The sequence below is a fragment of the Scheffersomyces xylosifermentans genome (genome assembly GCF_036884685.1).
Source record: "Scheffersomyces xylosifermentans strain CBS 12540 chromosome Unknown RJT20scaffold_7, whole genome shotgun sequence".
NCBI classification, from domain to species: Eukaryota; Fungi; Ascomycota; class Pichiomycetes; order Serinales; family Debaryomycetaceae; genus Scheffersomyces; species Scheffersomyces xylosifermentans.
This window is the reverse complement of record NW_027042945.1, coordinates 1,332,751-1,349,452: the sequence shown is the minus strand read 5'-3', so window position 1 is coordinate 1,349,452 and position 16,702 is coordinate 1,332,751. Positions and strand designations below refer to the sequence as shown.

Here is a 16,702-nt window from a genome sequence, read left to right as displayed (position 1 = left end):
TACTACTGAATATTAGAAGGTATGAAAAATTACAACTCATCCAAGCAACACCATTATTCTAGTAGACGCCGCCAAAGCAGGTTGCGCCTTTGAAGAAGATATCCATTAATATCAAGAAAATTATATAAATTTGTCATATTATTACAAAAAACGAGTTGAGAAGGTATCTATTGTTTTGTAAATGGAAAATGGATTAGAGAACTTGAAAAACGAATAGCTTGGCAAGGTGTCAAATGAGAAAGCTAGATTAAGAGGAGTGCCATTAACTAATGACACACGGATTACAACTTTTTGGACGTGATATAGTAGACTTAAAGATAATATACTAAATGCAAATAGTCTCCTCTTCTGATTCTCCACTACAAGACTTCAGATCCAATTATTTACACTTATAATGCTAAATTTGCATACAAACAAATATTTAACGGGAGCTAAGCTTTGTATCCTCCTCCGTTTTGATAATATACATAGTTCCAATGTAGGGCGAAATCTCGTGCTATCAAGAATAGTTAATAGATATTGCACGGTGTACAGCGCTCTCAAGGCTTGTTTTCTTTTAAGTATTGTAACTGCTCTTCAATCTGTTCACAAATCTTGGTTCTTTCTGGAGTTCCGAAATCGGGAACATCAGTCATTCTAAACTGGGTAACTTCACAGAAACACCACCTTAAATTCTTCATGATCACTAATTCAAAATCGTATCCTCCCAACTCCTTAGGCATATCTTTACCATACAACCTTCTTCTTAATTCATCTCCATCAAATGGTCCTCTACCATGGTAGTTTTCGATGAAAACTTCTTCAAGAAGCCACTTTGGCCAGTTGGCATGGAGGAAGAAGAGAGAAGATGCCTTGAAAACATGGTAGTGATAGTTATTGATCACTGTGTCTTCATTATGCTTAGCATAAGTTGGCTTGTCCGTGGAATAATAGTCAACTATTTCATCACCGACATCTTCAACATCTTCATTCGACTGGATGTAATCAACTATTGGATCATATTGACCCATGCCGTAAAACTGATGCTGGTTGTATTCATTTGGAGGTCCAAATTCACGGTTAAATTCCTTCACTTGGTAGTATGGCAAGTCGAGTTTGTGGGCAGCAGCAATAAAAGTCTCCTTATCACCCTCTCCTGCAGCACCTTGCGATAATAAGGGGTAGTAATAGTTCGGACCATAGAAGTTATAGTACATAGATAGAATCAACGTCTTGAAATGTACTCGCTTATTTATAAGCATTTGACCTGTTTCACTGGATGCTTCCGGTATCGCACCTTGACAATCATGCATTGAATACTTTGTGTGATCCACCAAGGCACCACGGGCGTCACCACGGAAGTAACTGTTACGAACACGGTTCTTGTAGTCGACCTTGATACCAGCAATATCGTAGAAGCTTGGGGAGGTAGATCTTCTCCATAAGTCAGGCCAGAGAACAAGGTGCTTGTTGATGAATGGCTTGTTGTTGAAAAAAGCATCTGGGTTCTTGATAGGAATGTTATCAGCATCCAAATAGAGGATTCTTTCAAACGAGGAGATGAGTAGGGCAACATTTTTCAACTGGTAACCGGTAATGTTGTGCATAATACTATCAGGTAAGAAGTCTGTCATAAGTTTACATTCACCACTAAGCATTGGCAAAAGCTTATTACAGAAGTCTACATCATACTCTTCTGGAGTTGGAATGATAACCTCAACTGGCAACTTTGAACCATTCGAACGTAAAGTCTTGATGGAAAGGAATGCTAATTGATAGTATTCTCCTCCTCCAAGATACACAATACCATCACCCTTCATGAAACGGTTGAATTTGTTGAAATAAGTCAATTCTGAAGGCCAGTCAGTAGGCATTTTGCTCAAAAAGGCCTCATGTGACCTCTTAAGCTGGGCTACTTCATATTCAGAGACTTCAAGGAAGCTTTCCAACATTTCTTTGGTTCTAATAGGCTCCACGAGGTAGTTTTCACGGAGATGTCCACCATAAAGATCCATTCTACCGTTCAAATGAGGGTATTTATTTGCTTCTAAGGACTTCTTGTAGTGCTCATCATCATTGATGCCGTCAAAGCCTGGGTCACAGTCTTCGATAAGAGTAAAGAGCTCATCAAAGAACTTTTTGAATGCATCGATGAACTTTCTTTCGGAATCAAACTTTTCCACGTAGGATCCGTTCAACTTTTCCAATGTGAATTCGGTGGTGGTTGCAATCAAGTCCTGGTAGTTGTAACCGTTGATAAACTTGATATCGTATTTCAACTTACCGGATGCAAAGTCGGTGTTGACAAAAGACCACACTTGAGTGACGTCGGTGTCATCCTTGATGAAAGTTTTGAAGTGCTTTTCGATCACCATGAAGTTGTTGAAGCTGTTATGGTGGTAGCCCACGAGTGAGTAGTCGTCCGTGGTAGAGGAGCCCTGGGACTTGGTAGCCCTGCTGAGAGATTCCATTGTTTTCTGGGCAGTCTTGGATATGTGGTGAACGAACGAAGTCTTTGTTGTGTCGTGGATGTAATTGTGGATAACATACAGAAGGTTGATGGTGGTGATAATGGCACCCACCAATAGTAGGATTTTAGAGATCTTAATCATTATGCTGCTGCAACGGGGCTGTAGACAGTGCTTTAGAGCGAACGGCTAACACTACACCACGGACAGATGGTGATTTGAAAGAAGAACAACGAATGTAATAAAAAAATAGACTACTGTGTCACAACTGACATTTCAATGTCTTCGTTTTTTTTATCACCATACATGAGAATTCCTAATATATATAAAATCACAGAGTATAACAATCTCATAACCAAAAGGGAATACTCCCAAACCGGAGTGAAATTTTTTTGCGTTAACACACATTCGGAATTTATGCCGCGATAAGAATTTTCGCCAGCGACGGTTGGGTGAGAGAATAAAAGGGACAGACAGGAGGCTGCCTCGAAACGGCTGGTAGCATGGGAGGCAGAGATATGGCGGCAGAGAGGGAAAGGGCTAACACATGGAACATGGGTTCACAGTGGGAATGGAGTGGAGTGGAGTAGAGTGGAGACTTAGTGGAGACAAATAGTGAGAGTACCTTACGTTATGTATGCGGTATTAAAGAAAAAGGTTATTTGTTATTTATCGTTATTTGTTATTTGTGTGTTTGAGGCTGGAAATGAATTGCATGGGTGGGTTCCATTGTGTGGTAGCATTTTTAATGGGTGAGAAATGGTGTGTGCCATAAGTTTATCGGACAGACAAAAAATCGCCATTGTTTTCACCCCCCACAACGGATTGTGTCATCAAGTCGAAGAAAATTTCCAGCTTCTTTGACGTGGATCTCCTCCGTCAAGTAAGCCTTCGTAATCCGTTCACCCACCAGGCAACTCCACCCGTGGTTCGAACGAAACCGTGGTAGACACTTGCAACTAACTTTGTCCTCCAATAGTGCCCTAAAATTTTGCTCATCCTTAACGTGTCGCCCCATCGTACACACTACGAAGACAAAAATAACTGCAGGCGTTACACTCAACAAATCCACAATAGTCTTTCATTTTTGCCGCCTAGCCTCCCCTGATTCCCACAAATCTTATTTCTATTCAAAGTTTATGTGATTGTGGCCGTTGATTGCGGTGCACAAGGAACAAAATGTAATTGGGACGGCATGTAAATAACAAAATTGTGCATGAGGATGCATTTGATGCTTTTAGCATAGGCGTATCCACAGGATTGCATAAATGGTTGCAGAAAAACGGTCCATGTGGTCCTTGTCGGATCCTTAGATAAGCTAATGACATGCTTTCAACCTAGCAAATCGTGGACGCCACATGGATTCATGCCATTAATTAACAGTGAACATCTTACCTTACGCGATTCTCTGTAGTGAAGTGCTTCCAATGCAAACCTTGCACAGAGGCTTAATCAGTTTGGCACTGGAAACCCGTTGTTATGGTTTTTTGGTGTGAAATTAGACTTTTGAAAGTTTCAGTCCTTTACATGAGGCCATTGTTCTTGACATAAAGAACATGTTAAGCATGCTAAATAGCATGGAACGACACCAGGGCGAGTGGCGTACCTAGATGGAAGTAGAATCCATGTGAAGTTTTATATCTTGGAACCCCTTGAAGATAAACGGGAGATCGTAAAATTACCTCATTCCGGTTATTTATGCCAGGGAACATTGCTAGACTGAACACCGAGGTCAAGGGGGCTATTGCCCTGCCACTAGATCGACAGTTTTAGTCTAGTGACTACAATGAGAAATATTATGACGAATCCGGAATATTCTATTCAAATTAAAGCTGTTTCCCTTCCCAATTAGATAACGATCCAGTACACGTGACAGTCTATAAAATATTTGCAGCTTCATAATTCTTTATATAAATCAAACAATGTCAATTCTTTAGTTGCTGGGTCGTTGCGGAGGTCAGATATTAAGTCGATCCACTGCTGGTCGATATCGATGACGCCTGGCGTTGTCGCTGTCAAGGAGCTAATGGAGTTACTGTCCTGTCCAGTACTATCGCTTTCCACAGAAGACAGTTCAGCCTTTGGTGTGCATTCGACTGAAACTTCAGTCGTTCTCATTGGTAGTGACTTCTGCCAACGCAACCTCTCCTCTGATGTTCTTTCCAAGCAATAATCTACAATTTTTCCAAGTTCATTGATCTGATACTGACTCAAGGATTCTTGTATGCCTCTATTCTTAGACAACCACAGCATCCATTCTTCCGTTGCAGTTACTCCCATGAAGTATGAATGGCCCTTTGCAATTTTCCAGGAATAGTAATACCTTTTACCCAAACCACCAACTAAGCTAATCAATATTTTGTATGTCTTGATCAACGAAGAGCGAAATTCAACTGCTACTGGATCTGAAGAAAATTTAACAATCAAGGAAAGGTAGATCTGACATGATTTATGAACGTAACCTTGCAAAGTTGGATTTATGATAAAGTCACAGTAAGACTTTGAGCGATTCAACAACTGATAGTACTTGGGGACCAATTCGTTCATGTAGATCAAACACTTTTTCAAGTAAAACCATGCCGTATTACTCAGAATATTCCAGTAGTAAAGATATATGTAATAATAGATTGTCGTCAAAAAGTTGTTGATGGATAGAAAGATTTTGATGGCATGTATTCTTTGGTAGTTGGAAGAAGATAAAATATAATCTTCATTCAAGACATTGACTTTACCTCCCTTGTTGCATTTTACGCAGATGTAGTTCTCGTCAACTAAGTTCATAACCAGAGATCCTCCAAAAAATTCATTCACCATTATTTCGAAATCATTTAAAATATCCATAATACTGCTTAACGGAGTACTGATAGAGCTGTCTAATATGAATTTCAACATTGTTTTCATCCTAGAATGAAATTTATATGAGTGTTGATGAATATTTTCGAAAAGGTATCTCTCTTTTTCCACGTTATTAACAAGGTTGCTGTTTTCCTCAGTTATGTAGACGTTTTCAGTGTCATATATCTCATCTTGGATATACAAATGGTTACCAAATGTGAGGCTATTATGAATATCTGCTATAACTAAGAAGTACCACATCTTTCTTCTTAAATTCTTAATTCGTGGATTAGCCTCTGGACATACCCGTTCAGGGTCAATATTCAAATTCAACTGAAGTGCAGCATTGACACTCACCTCATGATAGTTTATCTCATCCGATGTACTACCGTCTTCGGGCAGATACCGAAGATAAAAGCGCATGAAGTACAAGAATTGTACTACCTCTAAAGTATATATTTTTGTCTTTTTACCCACATCAAGGGATCGCAAGCAGTGTCTGGCCAATTCCATTACATCCAAACCAATAGGATACCGCAACAACAACTTGTACTTCGGCAATGCAGGCAACGAGGGGTCCTCTTCTAGAGATTTCATATTGAAATCATCATTATTCTTTAGCAAGGAAAGGTATGAAAATCTCACCACCACAAGTAATGTGCCTATTACAGCAACATCGTACTCGTTGCTATTCGTATTCAATTTCCAATGGGTGTCGGTTTGCCAGTTTTCTTCTATATCTGGCCCAAGCAATCTCTCCACATCATCAAGGAATGTCCTTTGATCCAAAAATGGAATGAAGGGATACAAATACTCAAAGTACCGATACACAAGCAACCAAATGATATGCCGCTGAGGTAAGACTTCAGAAATGCTGCTTAGGATATCATGTTGATCTCCCGTTTTACTTTTATGCACTGTACTTCTAATCAACTTCTTGTACAGAATTATGGCACTTGATTTCATATCATCTTCACGACTCTTAGGATAGCCGATATCTTCGTCTAGAACAGCGTGTTGCGTTGAAATATACCGCAATAGCAAGCTCAAGTTGTCATCGCTCTTCATTAGACATGCCCAACTGAAGGGATTACTGTTAGAAAATTTATAAAAGTTTATGCCTGCTCGATGTTGGAAGACCGGATTCACCCCTAGAATTGAAGTTAAGAAATGTGAATTCCCTATCGGAGGTTCTTCAGAAACTTTTTTTGGACTTGACGACTCATCTGATGATGAAGATACAGATGAAGGCGAAGCGATTCCAGATTTCCAGTTAATAGGAGCCAATTTGACAGGTTGGTTGAAAGGTGGAGAATACGTTGGTAGCGACAACGGCGTTGCAGAAACTCCTAGCGGAGGAGTATATTCCATATTGGAAATTCTAGAAACCTGAAGTTGGGGAGTAGACGCAACCGCTTGGTACCTAACAGAAGCATTGTCGGATATAACAGTTTGCTCGTGAGAATCTGATGGGGTAGCGGGAAATGACTGAAGATTGTTAATCGATTCCAAGTGCTTGATACGCTCTTTTAAGACTTCCAATTCCCGTTTGTATACGTCTAATATCTTTACTTCATCATTCTTGTCGGAGCTGGTTTTACGTATTTTATGCTTTTTTTTAGTAACGGCCGTCAGGTTATTCTCTAATAGTATAGGTCTACGGGCGCTGGAAATATAAGGTAAGACTATACCCAGACTCTCTTCAAGTCCACCAGGAACAGAGTCATACGTGCAAGAGCTTTCTATATTGGATTTGGTACAAGAGTCACATGGTAACTGCTTGTTGCACTTTATTTTGCGTTTTTTGCAATTATTGCAAACCAAAGTGAGCCTATGCCTCTTTTTTGGAGCAGACCTTGAAGAGGTTTGGGATTCTTCGCTCTCGGTAGGGCTTACGGTAGGGCTCTCAGGAGGACCTTGATGTTTATCTGACTGTTGAGGTTCCACATGTCGGAATTGTAATTTTTTCGGCTTGGATGAACCACTGTCCGTGATGGTTGGTCCCCGTTGTTCTGTTGCACTGAAAGTGTATTGCATGCCGCACAGTTCTTAGCCCTTTGAGTGGACCGAGAAAAATGGTAGTTGAATGATGATATCAACTAGACTTTTAAGTAGCTGTGAGCTATTGAGAAACCTTGATCTATGTAGAAGTAAGAACGTAGTTCTTCGATAAATACATTTGAAAGGAGAAGACAGTTAAAATCCAAAATATGACAAATAGTGATCTAAATATGAAGATCTGATATCGGAGGTAACCCAGGAACAAAACCCGCGCTGGGCCAGTATTGCCGTATTTGGAATTCCCGAGTGACAGGAATTGACAGAGGGCAAAAACACAGAATGAGTACAAATAAAGGCATTTCTCTACAAAGTGCTCCAAAAGTGAGGCCTAGAATGCAGCAGATGGCGTAGAACAGATTCAATGACACCTGTGAGCGTTGTTAAAGCGGACTTAGTCAGAAATTTGATAGGAGAAGACTGAAAGTCTACGTTATTGCCGGATGAAAACAAATTCGGATATTGTGCCGGCGTTAAGAAAAGGAAGCGCGCACACGAAGAAACTGCGGAACCAAAGCCCTTTTTGCAGTTGTTTGTGCATCCGCTTTTAACAATTATGCTTCTATCCAGATATGGTTCTGCGTATTAGGGAACATATGGTAACTTCGGAGTCTGCTAAAGAGGAAGGTCGCCGAATACACCGACCGGGGTTGCCTTTTTCAGCTGCCATGTCTTCTATGGAGATACCGAGTGTAATGTTGGCAAGTAGTGACGCTTCAGTGAAATTTGTCTCTGGTGTCGTCGAATTGCCCACCGTCAACACAGGAATTCGTAAACGATTGAAATGCAAGTGGCAGAAATTGTGGTTTTGGTATCCTCAGGGTTATTGCATGCTTGAGGTTAATCCGAGACACAAAGTGAGATTTTGCCTAGGACCCAAGTCATCTTACAAATCAAGTCCATGGCCACCGAAGTTCAGCCTTGTGAGGGGTTGACGTAACCCATTTTCGGATTCTCGATATAGAGGATATTTGGCACATTTTAGGTTCGCTTGTGATATCCGTGCTGCCTTAATTCTATTTGGTTAATATATCTTTAAAATTATATGTTGCTGTAAAGTATGTGTGCATGTCGCAAGTTGTTATCCGCTTTTTTTTTTTTGGTGGAGGGGGTCTTCTGTGAAAGACTGACTAAGCAGTCATTGAAGCTCCCCACAAAACTCGAATGAAACCTCCGTATTGCATGGACATTGAAACTTTCTTAAACTCCCTGGATTACCTCTATTGCATGCTTTGTGGGGAAGATATGTCAACGGCTGAAGTTCTCTGTGTATTTTGCCCTATGTGTCTTCAGATGCTTTTTCATTGTCGCAGCTGCCCCAAATTTCGTCGCAAACAGTCGCACCGTGTCGCAACCGTGTCGCAAAACGTTCAATCCATGGATCAACCCCATACAGAGTCGCAAAACATGTCTTCTCAGACATGTCTCAGATACAAAACCCTACAAATACGACAAACTCTCTTCATTCTCGCTCCTGCAGAATACTCCTCCATACAAAAACATTCGTTACTACAAAACAGCAAAAGACAGTAACCAGTCACTGATAAACACAGTAAGTTCATCACAGTGGTCCATCAGGATAGTAGTTGGACCTCATAGCATTTCCAACAACTGCATATATACCATCTAAGGGTATTGACAAGTTTTGGAGAACAGAATCCGACTCTTAGTACTTATTCCATCACCACTCAAAGTATTACTGTGGTTGCCACATTCATCCTTATCGGAGGCTATACAGTTGCATGTACATCACATCCAAAATAGGGTAAAAAAGCCAACCACTTTCTGTTAATAAGTACAGAATACACAGAAAAGCATAAATAAACAACAAAAGATGAACTCGAACGATAACTTGTTCGAAGACATTGAGCAAGACAACAACCCTTCATTCTATGGGAACCAATCCATCTTGAACGATCCATACGGCAGAATTAACTTCAACGGAATGTCTATAAATCCGTCGTTATCGTCACCAAATCCCACCCATCCAAATCCTCCCCCACCACCCCCGTACACGTCTACGGGCCTTGAGTCGCCAGACTCAGTTAAGAATGGTGGTACAGATCTTGTGAATAGCACCATCGGGTTGTCAAACAAGATCGGACAGCTCCTAGAAGACCCGGAATTGCAAATAGACATTGTATCCAGTGAAAGATTAGTGAACTCTTCGGTCATTGTGTACACCATTCAGTTATCGCTTCCTGATAATTCCATACTGATTATAGTTAAACGCAGATACTCAGAGTTCAAATCATTAAGGGACAATTTGATTAGATTGTTTCCCACCCTTATTATTCCACCAATACCCGAAAAGCATTCAATTTTCACATATTTAATAAACTCCATAAACAATTCAAATGAGATAAACATCATCGAGATGAGAAAGAGGTACTTCAAGAGGTTTTTGGTTGATGTCATATTTGAATCTTCCCCAAAATTAAAGGAATGTTCCTTATTGCATAAATTCTTAGATCCTAATTACGAATTGTGTTGGTACAACGCGTTGCATGAGCCGCCAGTGAATTTGATTCCTAATAATCTTCTATTGTCCAACCCAGTAGATCCGACAGATCAAACTGGTTTGTACTCCTTGCTCCCGTTGGTTAACGGATTCGAATTTGACTCAAATATTGATAATTTAAGTTCATTGAAGAAATTGAATGAGGAATGGAAGCGCTTGAATGAACAGATCAAGTTATTTGAATTCAAGAGCAGTGACTACTATAAAAATGAAGCAGACATGTCCGACATAACAATCGTTGAGGACCATAAATTCACTGAAATACCTTCCAGTTTGACGCTTTTTGAAATTAAGTTCCATAACATAATCAAGATCCTCCAAGACCTCAACAAGCTCAACTCTCGTAATGTCAAAAACTACAAGGGTGTTGTTAATAATTTGGTTGAGCTTGGAGGAAACTTGAACAATTTCTCGTTGCAGATATTCGAGTCTTCAAATCATACAATGAATTCTACAGTACCAAGCAACAACAACCTCAGTGTTACGATTGAGAAATTTGGTTCCACCATAGATAGTAGCTTCCTAAACTTTGAAAGCTTCATTATAAACCATGTGATTCCGGAATGGCAGGAGCCCATCCACCAGTTGATCCAGTATTACTTATCCAGTCTTACACTCATTAAATTTTACAAGTACAAGATCATTCAGTTTAAGATACTTTACAAACTAAAATTCAACAAGTTCCAAGAGCTCTTGAACTTGACCAATGCAACGTCTACATCGCTAGCCACTGCCATTAGCAATGCGAATAATAACAATGGCGACTCACAAAACGCAACTCTCGATCATTTGAAAGATCTTAATAGTCCAACAATCACCAACGCACTTCAAAAACTTGAATCACGTAAAAGAAGAACACAGGGATTGCAGAATAAAAAGTCATGGTATGGATTATTTGGAGGGAACAACAAACTGTATTCATTTAACCTTGCGCCTGAGGAATTACAAAGTTCTGGCAGTAATAAGAGTCAGCACCTTCCGCAGGCGAACAACTTCAAGTTCAAATATAACCAAATCGAGAAGGAATTGAATAAGTTGAATCAGTTAATTGAGATGTGCGATAGAGATATGATCAACTTAACGCAGGAATTGATTAAAACGTTCAATGAATTCTTGAAGGAATTAGAGAAGAAGTGGTTGCGGTTGATGATCAGTTACATAAAGAGCGGTAAAGAACTATTCACCGAAAATTTGAACAACTGGGAAGAATTCAAACAGTCAGTGAGCGAGGAGGTTTAAATGAACGAAGCCTGTTGACTTGGATTGCACAAATGGAGAGTGACACGTCAGTTTAATGTGGAATTCGATGTCTTGACGAAATCACAGTTCCTAGGATGCAAAATTCTAATAGACATATTTGGATAATATGGAAGGTTTTATTTATATATATGTATGTGCGTGTATTAGTAAATGGATAAATGCGTATATATTTAGGTGAAAGAAGGTGACAGCACTTGACAATTATTTGTATATTTTCACTTGTACATTTTTTTTGTTTTAGATTCTCAACATTGTTACTTTGGCCCATTCCGATCTTTCTTCAATTGCTTGCAATAGACATCCTTTTTTTTTATTTTTTTCACTATTTCGCATGGAGGTTTGGGTGAAGAACCCCCATAAGCTACGATCAACTGATAATTTCACACCACTATCCACAACTTTATAACTACTTCCATCTTTACTATCACAAGACCTAATCGTCATTTTTCGCAGTAATCGCACACAATCTCACCTTTAACATTTTTTTTTTGAGGTTTTACCGATTCACAACTCATGGACAAACAACACTACAATGAAAAACATACATCCCAACATTTTATTGTTGATAAAACAACACTTATATACTATATTACCTAGTTAATTCACTTTATAGCCTTCAAAACTTCAAAAACCCAGTCTCTAACCCCATTTACCGACCCCATGACATATATACTCTTCTCATACATGGTAGCGTCATCTCAACCATAATAATCACCAACCTGCACACAACCCCTTTTCCAGTTCATTTTCAAGGTGGCAATCTCTCATAGTTAAGACACGACAGATTTGTTCAGCGGTTAAGTATATGAACAAGATACTCTTTAGCATTAAACAAGGTAAAGTCCTTACAACATTAGAAGTAGTAACATATTAAAAACCATAACAGACACAATGTCGGCAATGGACTTGGACAACGATGTCTCAACAGTATTGGCAACAATCAGACTGGAAACAGACTCGGCAGACTTAATAAACATCCTCTACCAATTGGAGGACTTCTACGAGAGAAAGTTGTGGCATCAATTGACTCTTACACTCGATACATTCTACGACCCAGCTAATGTGGAAGTCACGCCAGAACTCAAGTACAAGATATACAACTTGTTTATTCACCAGTTTGCTTCGAATTTGAATCCTATTAAAGTGGTTGACTTCTTATTGGAATCGTTCAACAACAAGCCACAAGATACCTTGGACAACTTGTTGGCTTTAAAGACTCAGTTCATTAAAGAACTTAAGAGGGAACACAATATCAAAGACGAAGAGGATGCGGAATTTAAAGAACTTGTAGCCAGCGACGAGGCCGTTATCTATGCCAATTTACAGATCGCTCGTCATTATCTCTTGTTGGACGATTTGTCTGCTTCCGAAGAGATCTTAGGTAAATTAACTGACCGCTTCGATTCTAACGATAGCATCAACAACTTCGATAATGCCAAAATTAACGCTGCTTTCTACTTGGCAAGATGCGAGCTTTACAGAAAGACCGAGAACTATAACTTGTACTACCTCAATGCATTGTTATACTTGTCTTCTGTGGATAACAACTTATCAGAGGAAGAGAAGGTAAAACTCTGCTATGAATTGTGCATTGCTGCTCTTCTTGGAGACAAGATCTACAATTTTGGAGAACTCATCTTGCATGATATTCTTGAAGTGATCAAGGATGAAGCAAGCCCATACAACTGGTTGTACCACTTGATCCAGAATCTCAATGCCGGAAACTTGAAGGAATTCAACAAATGGTTTGCAATTGCATTACAGAGATCACCTTTCTTAACCAAATTCGACTTGTTCTTGAAGCAGAAGATTATTATTATGTCACTCTTGGAGTTGATCTCATTGAAGCCGACTACAAATAAGCATTTGAGCTTCTCAGAGATCTCAGAGTATACCGGTACTCCTGTAAACGACGTGGAGCACTTAATCATCAAATGCTTCTCCCTTGACTTGATCAAGGGATATATCAACCAAATTGATGAAGTGCTTGTGGTCACATGGTTGCAGCCTAGAATCTTAAACTTGGACCAGGTCCAAGTTTTGCACAACCACTTACTCACTTGGAACAGTCAACTTGACAAGTTGTCCAAGGAGATCTACAAGAATGGAGGTTCCATTTGGGCAGGTATATAGGCGTTTAGTAGACAAGTGAACGTTATGTAATATCATTCAACATCTTATTAGTAAATCTAAAGACGTAACAAACATATAGCACAAGTACAGCAAGTAATATACCCGTATTGACAGTATGAAAGAATAACATCTCACCCATACTGACACTACTAAAGCGCCCATACTGACAGTATAAAAGAGTCACATCATACCCATACTTCACTATGAAAGAATATTACATCATAACCCATACTACACTATTAAAGAATAACATCATACCCGCAATACATTCAGCGATACATGAAGCAATACAAACAAAGTAACCATACACCAGTACTTTGTCTCCATCTGAATGGAACACCACGACATCGCGTGCCAGGTGCGCCTTTTAATTCAGGCTATGGCCGACATTCCTTTGCGACATTTATCCTACTACTTTTCCCACAGAAGATTAAGGAGATCAGCGGAGGTCTCTTCAGATGTAGTTGTATTTTCCATCACCAAAACATCATTATTTGTAAAAAGCATTGCGATCACAAATCTCAGGCAGGGAATAGTGAAACAAGGCTAGTTAAGATGAAGTTCGGTGTTCCATTTTCTCTATTGTGGATAGCTGCTCCGCTTCTCTTTGATGTGGTAGGAGCCAACAAAGCCATATTCGACGAAGACGTCAATTCGCAAAGATGCGCGGGAGTATATGCAAAATCAGACTGGGGCGGGTCAATACAACCTCAAATAACCTTGCAATTGACTCAGTTCGACAATCTCAAGTACGATCCAAAGAAGGACAAAGAGGACCATAAGGAAGACATTTCCGTCAGTTTTGTCATATTTGAGTACAAGGACTTGTCTAACATCGGTGTGGATTTGGGAGATGGACACGTCAAGTATATATGTGACGACTATGCCATAGAAACTCTAGGAATCTGCGACGAGAAGCAAAAAGGAAAGTTCTTGTTGAATACCAACGTCACCAACACCACGATTTTGACTTCGCAATTTATTCACTTAGGCCAAGCTGATTTCCATTATCCAATCAATAAAACAGGATATTACTGTGTATCAACGTACAATCATGACAAGAAATACAAGGGTGTCATCAATTTCCAAAACGCTTTCGGACAATTGAGTGCTTCCGAAATTCCTAAGTTGCCAGCATACGGTATTCTTACCTTGTGCTATGCCATTGCATTGGCACTTTTCGGTTTCCAATTTTTCAAAAAGAGAAAGGAGAACCAGATTTTGCCATTACAGAGATATTTGTTGGCAATGTTAGGGTTCTTAACCTTCGACACCTTGGTGGTGTGGTCATACTATGATTTGGTAAATCGTACGAAGAATCCCTCGAATGCTTTTGTAACCTTTTACATGATCTTCTTATCGATTTTAAACTCAGCTAAGATCACTTTCTCTTTCTTTTTGTTGTTGTGCATCTCATTGGGTTACGGTGTTGTTCTATTGAAATTGAACAAGAGCGTTATGTTCAAATGTAAAATTTTGGCTGCTTGCCATTTTGTCGCTTCAACTATCTACTTAGTGGCTTCGTATTACAACGGATCATCAAGATCGATCACGGCTGCAAGTGAGATGAATCAAAATTCCATGGGAAGTATTCTTGGTTTGTTGCCTTTGATTCCTATTACGATCACCTTGAGTATATATTACATCATGATATTAGTGTCTATCAAAAAGACAAATGCTAACTTGCACAAGCAGCGTCAAGTAATCAAGTTACAATTATATGAAAACCTTTTCAGGATCATTTTCATGTCTGTTGTCCTTACATTTGGTGGTTTGATTTTGTCTTCCATCATATACTTGAGTATGTCCACAACAGAGATGATCGAAGAGCACTGGAAGGCCGCTTTCTTCATTTTCGAATTCTGGCCAAGTGTGATTTTCTTCTTAGTGTTCATGGGAATTGCTTGGTTATGGAGACCAACCGAGACAAGTTATATGTTGGCTATTTCGCAGCAATTGTCCACCGGCGATGGTGTCGATGATGATGAGAGTGGAGCTAACGGCCAAGGATATCACCAAGGACACGAGTTTGAACTAGATGATTTGTCTTTGTTAAGTCACAGTGATGATGAACAGAGAGGTCCAGCCAATACTGAGCATGACAGCTTTGAGTTATCCAGAGAGAACCAACACAACTTTCCTAAATCTACCGATGGTCCACCTGGTTACGAAGAACTCGATAACAAGGAGATCATACAAAATCCCTTTGAGGAAGGTGCATCAAGCAACGATAATGGGGATACTCTATTTGAGTTAGGCGAAGACGATGATGAAGAGCATCAACGTCTTAATGATGATGGCGATGACAATGATGATGATAGTATTGACGATCGTTTAAAAAGTAGCGAACACAGAGATTAAAGGTGAGCTACAAGACTTTATTGACTGATGTATAGGTCAGTACTTTCTTAAGATAAAGGATATAGTTGTGGCACGAGTATTTATATAGGCTTTCCCGCATACAGATGTCACGACTCACAAAAACAGCCGTTTGCAACTTGATAAATATAGACAGTAGGTTAATATAATATAATCTATTTACAATATACGGATTCTTATGATCTAAATTGGTAGTTGCTCTTCGATATTGAAAACTATAATGTAATAGAAGAAAAAAACTCCTTTAAATTCCTTGCATGATTGTCGGTAATGTTGTTAGCTCCGAATGTTACTGAGATTTGTGTTCACTAGGAATAGACTTTGCCTTTTATATACAGAAATGGCAAAAAACTGTATCTATAATGACACTACATGAGGTCAAGACAGCATATCTATGAATGATTATTCTGATTTACTTAACTACACTAAAGAATTGCCAAAAAGCATTTATAAATTGGTAGCTCTCCAGCTATAGTAGTTGACCTTTCGATACTTCATCCACAACTTAAAGAAAATCCCTCTACTGACCTCTATATAAAACTAAGCCTAATTTATGCAGTTTTCTTGTTCTCCTTAAATATGTCCAGGTTGAATCTAAATAAATTAAAAATAAACTGGTAGCGCAATATGAATTACCCATTGATATACCCTGCTGAAAGAGTGCTAACCAATGTACGTGTAATTTTTTAGAGATTAGATCCTCCGCCAGATGATCATACTTCTGATTTATTAACCACAGTAAATTATTCAAATCACCAGTAGAGCTAGTGATGATATTCCATACTATCTGTATTTTTCCATAATCTTCTTATTAAATATACAAATTGTGATGCCACCTTTGCAGCCAAGTTGTATAGATGAGGTCACACTTGACATTCTTCTTCTCCAGTTGTCATCGATACTATCACTAATACTTTAAATTCGCTACAACAATATTTAGCAAAACAGCAAGTTTAATCAATGGTAGCGCGAACAAACAAAAATATCCGTTATAGGGAAAGTGCTCTCAAAATTCAGCGTGGTTTACCCCTTTTTACTGATGGCTGATAGCACCTATCTGAGACTCAAC

The 16,702-nt window shown here is 39.2% G+C and overlaps 5 protein-coding genes across 5 annotated transcripts; 3 read left to right on the top strand and 2 right to left on the bottom strand. All coding sequences in view use genetic code 12, as the record gives it.

The window, feature by feature from the left end:
- Positions 1–182: 182 nt before the first annotated feature.
- MNN24 (Mnn24p) lies at positions 183–2,783 on the bottom strand. The gene has a single exon (XM_064917851.1). The coding sequence runs from the start codon at positions 2,589–2,591 to the stop codon at positions 540–542; it is 2,052 nt and encodes a 683-aa protein (XP_064772713.1). The 5' UTR covers positions 2,592–2,783; the 3' UTR covers positions 183–539.
- A 1,121-nt stretch (positions 2,784–3,904) lies between these two features.
- Positions 3,905–7,758, bottom strand: RJT20DRAFT_59882 (Zn(II)2Cys6 transcription factor). The gene has a single exon (XM_064920914.1). The coding sequence runs from the start codon at positions 7,317–7,319 to the stop codon at positions 4,344–4,346; it is 2,976 nt and encodes a 991-aa protein (XP_064772712.1). The 5' UTR covers positions 7,320–7,758; the 3' UTR covers positions 3,905–4,343.
- A 1,066-nt stretch (positions 7,759–8,824) lies between these two features.
- Positions 8,825–11,316, top strand: RJT20DRAFT_130808 (uncharacterized protein). The gene has a single exon (XM_064917850.1). The coding sequence runs from the start codon at positions 9,175–9,177 to the stop codon at positions 11,098–11,100; it is 1,926 nt and encodes a 641-aa protein (XP_064772711.1). The 5' UTR covers positions 8,825–9,174; the 3' UTR covers positions 11,101–11,316.
- A 629-nt stretch (positions 11,317–11,945) lies between these two features.
- RJT20DRAFT_130807 (proteasome regulatory particle lid subunit) lies at positions 11,946–13,690 on the top strand. Its single transcript, XM_064917849.1, has one exon. The coding sequence runs from the start codon at positions 12,013–12,015 to the stop codon at positions 13,252–13,254; it is 1,242 nt and encodes a 413-aa protein (XP_064772710.1). The 5' UTR covers positions 11,946–12,012; the 3' UTR covers positions 13,255–13,690.
- RJT20DRAFT_130806 (uncharacterized protein) lies at positions 13,683–15,815 on the top strand. The gene has a single exon (XM_064917848.1). It carries the CDS (start codon positions 13,810–13,812, stop codon positions 15,613–15,615), a length of 1,806 nt encoding a protein of 601 aa, XP_064772709.1. The 5' UTR covers positions 13,683–13,809; the 3' UTR covers positions 15,616–15,815.
- Positions 15,816–16,702: the final 887 nt, after the last annotated feature.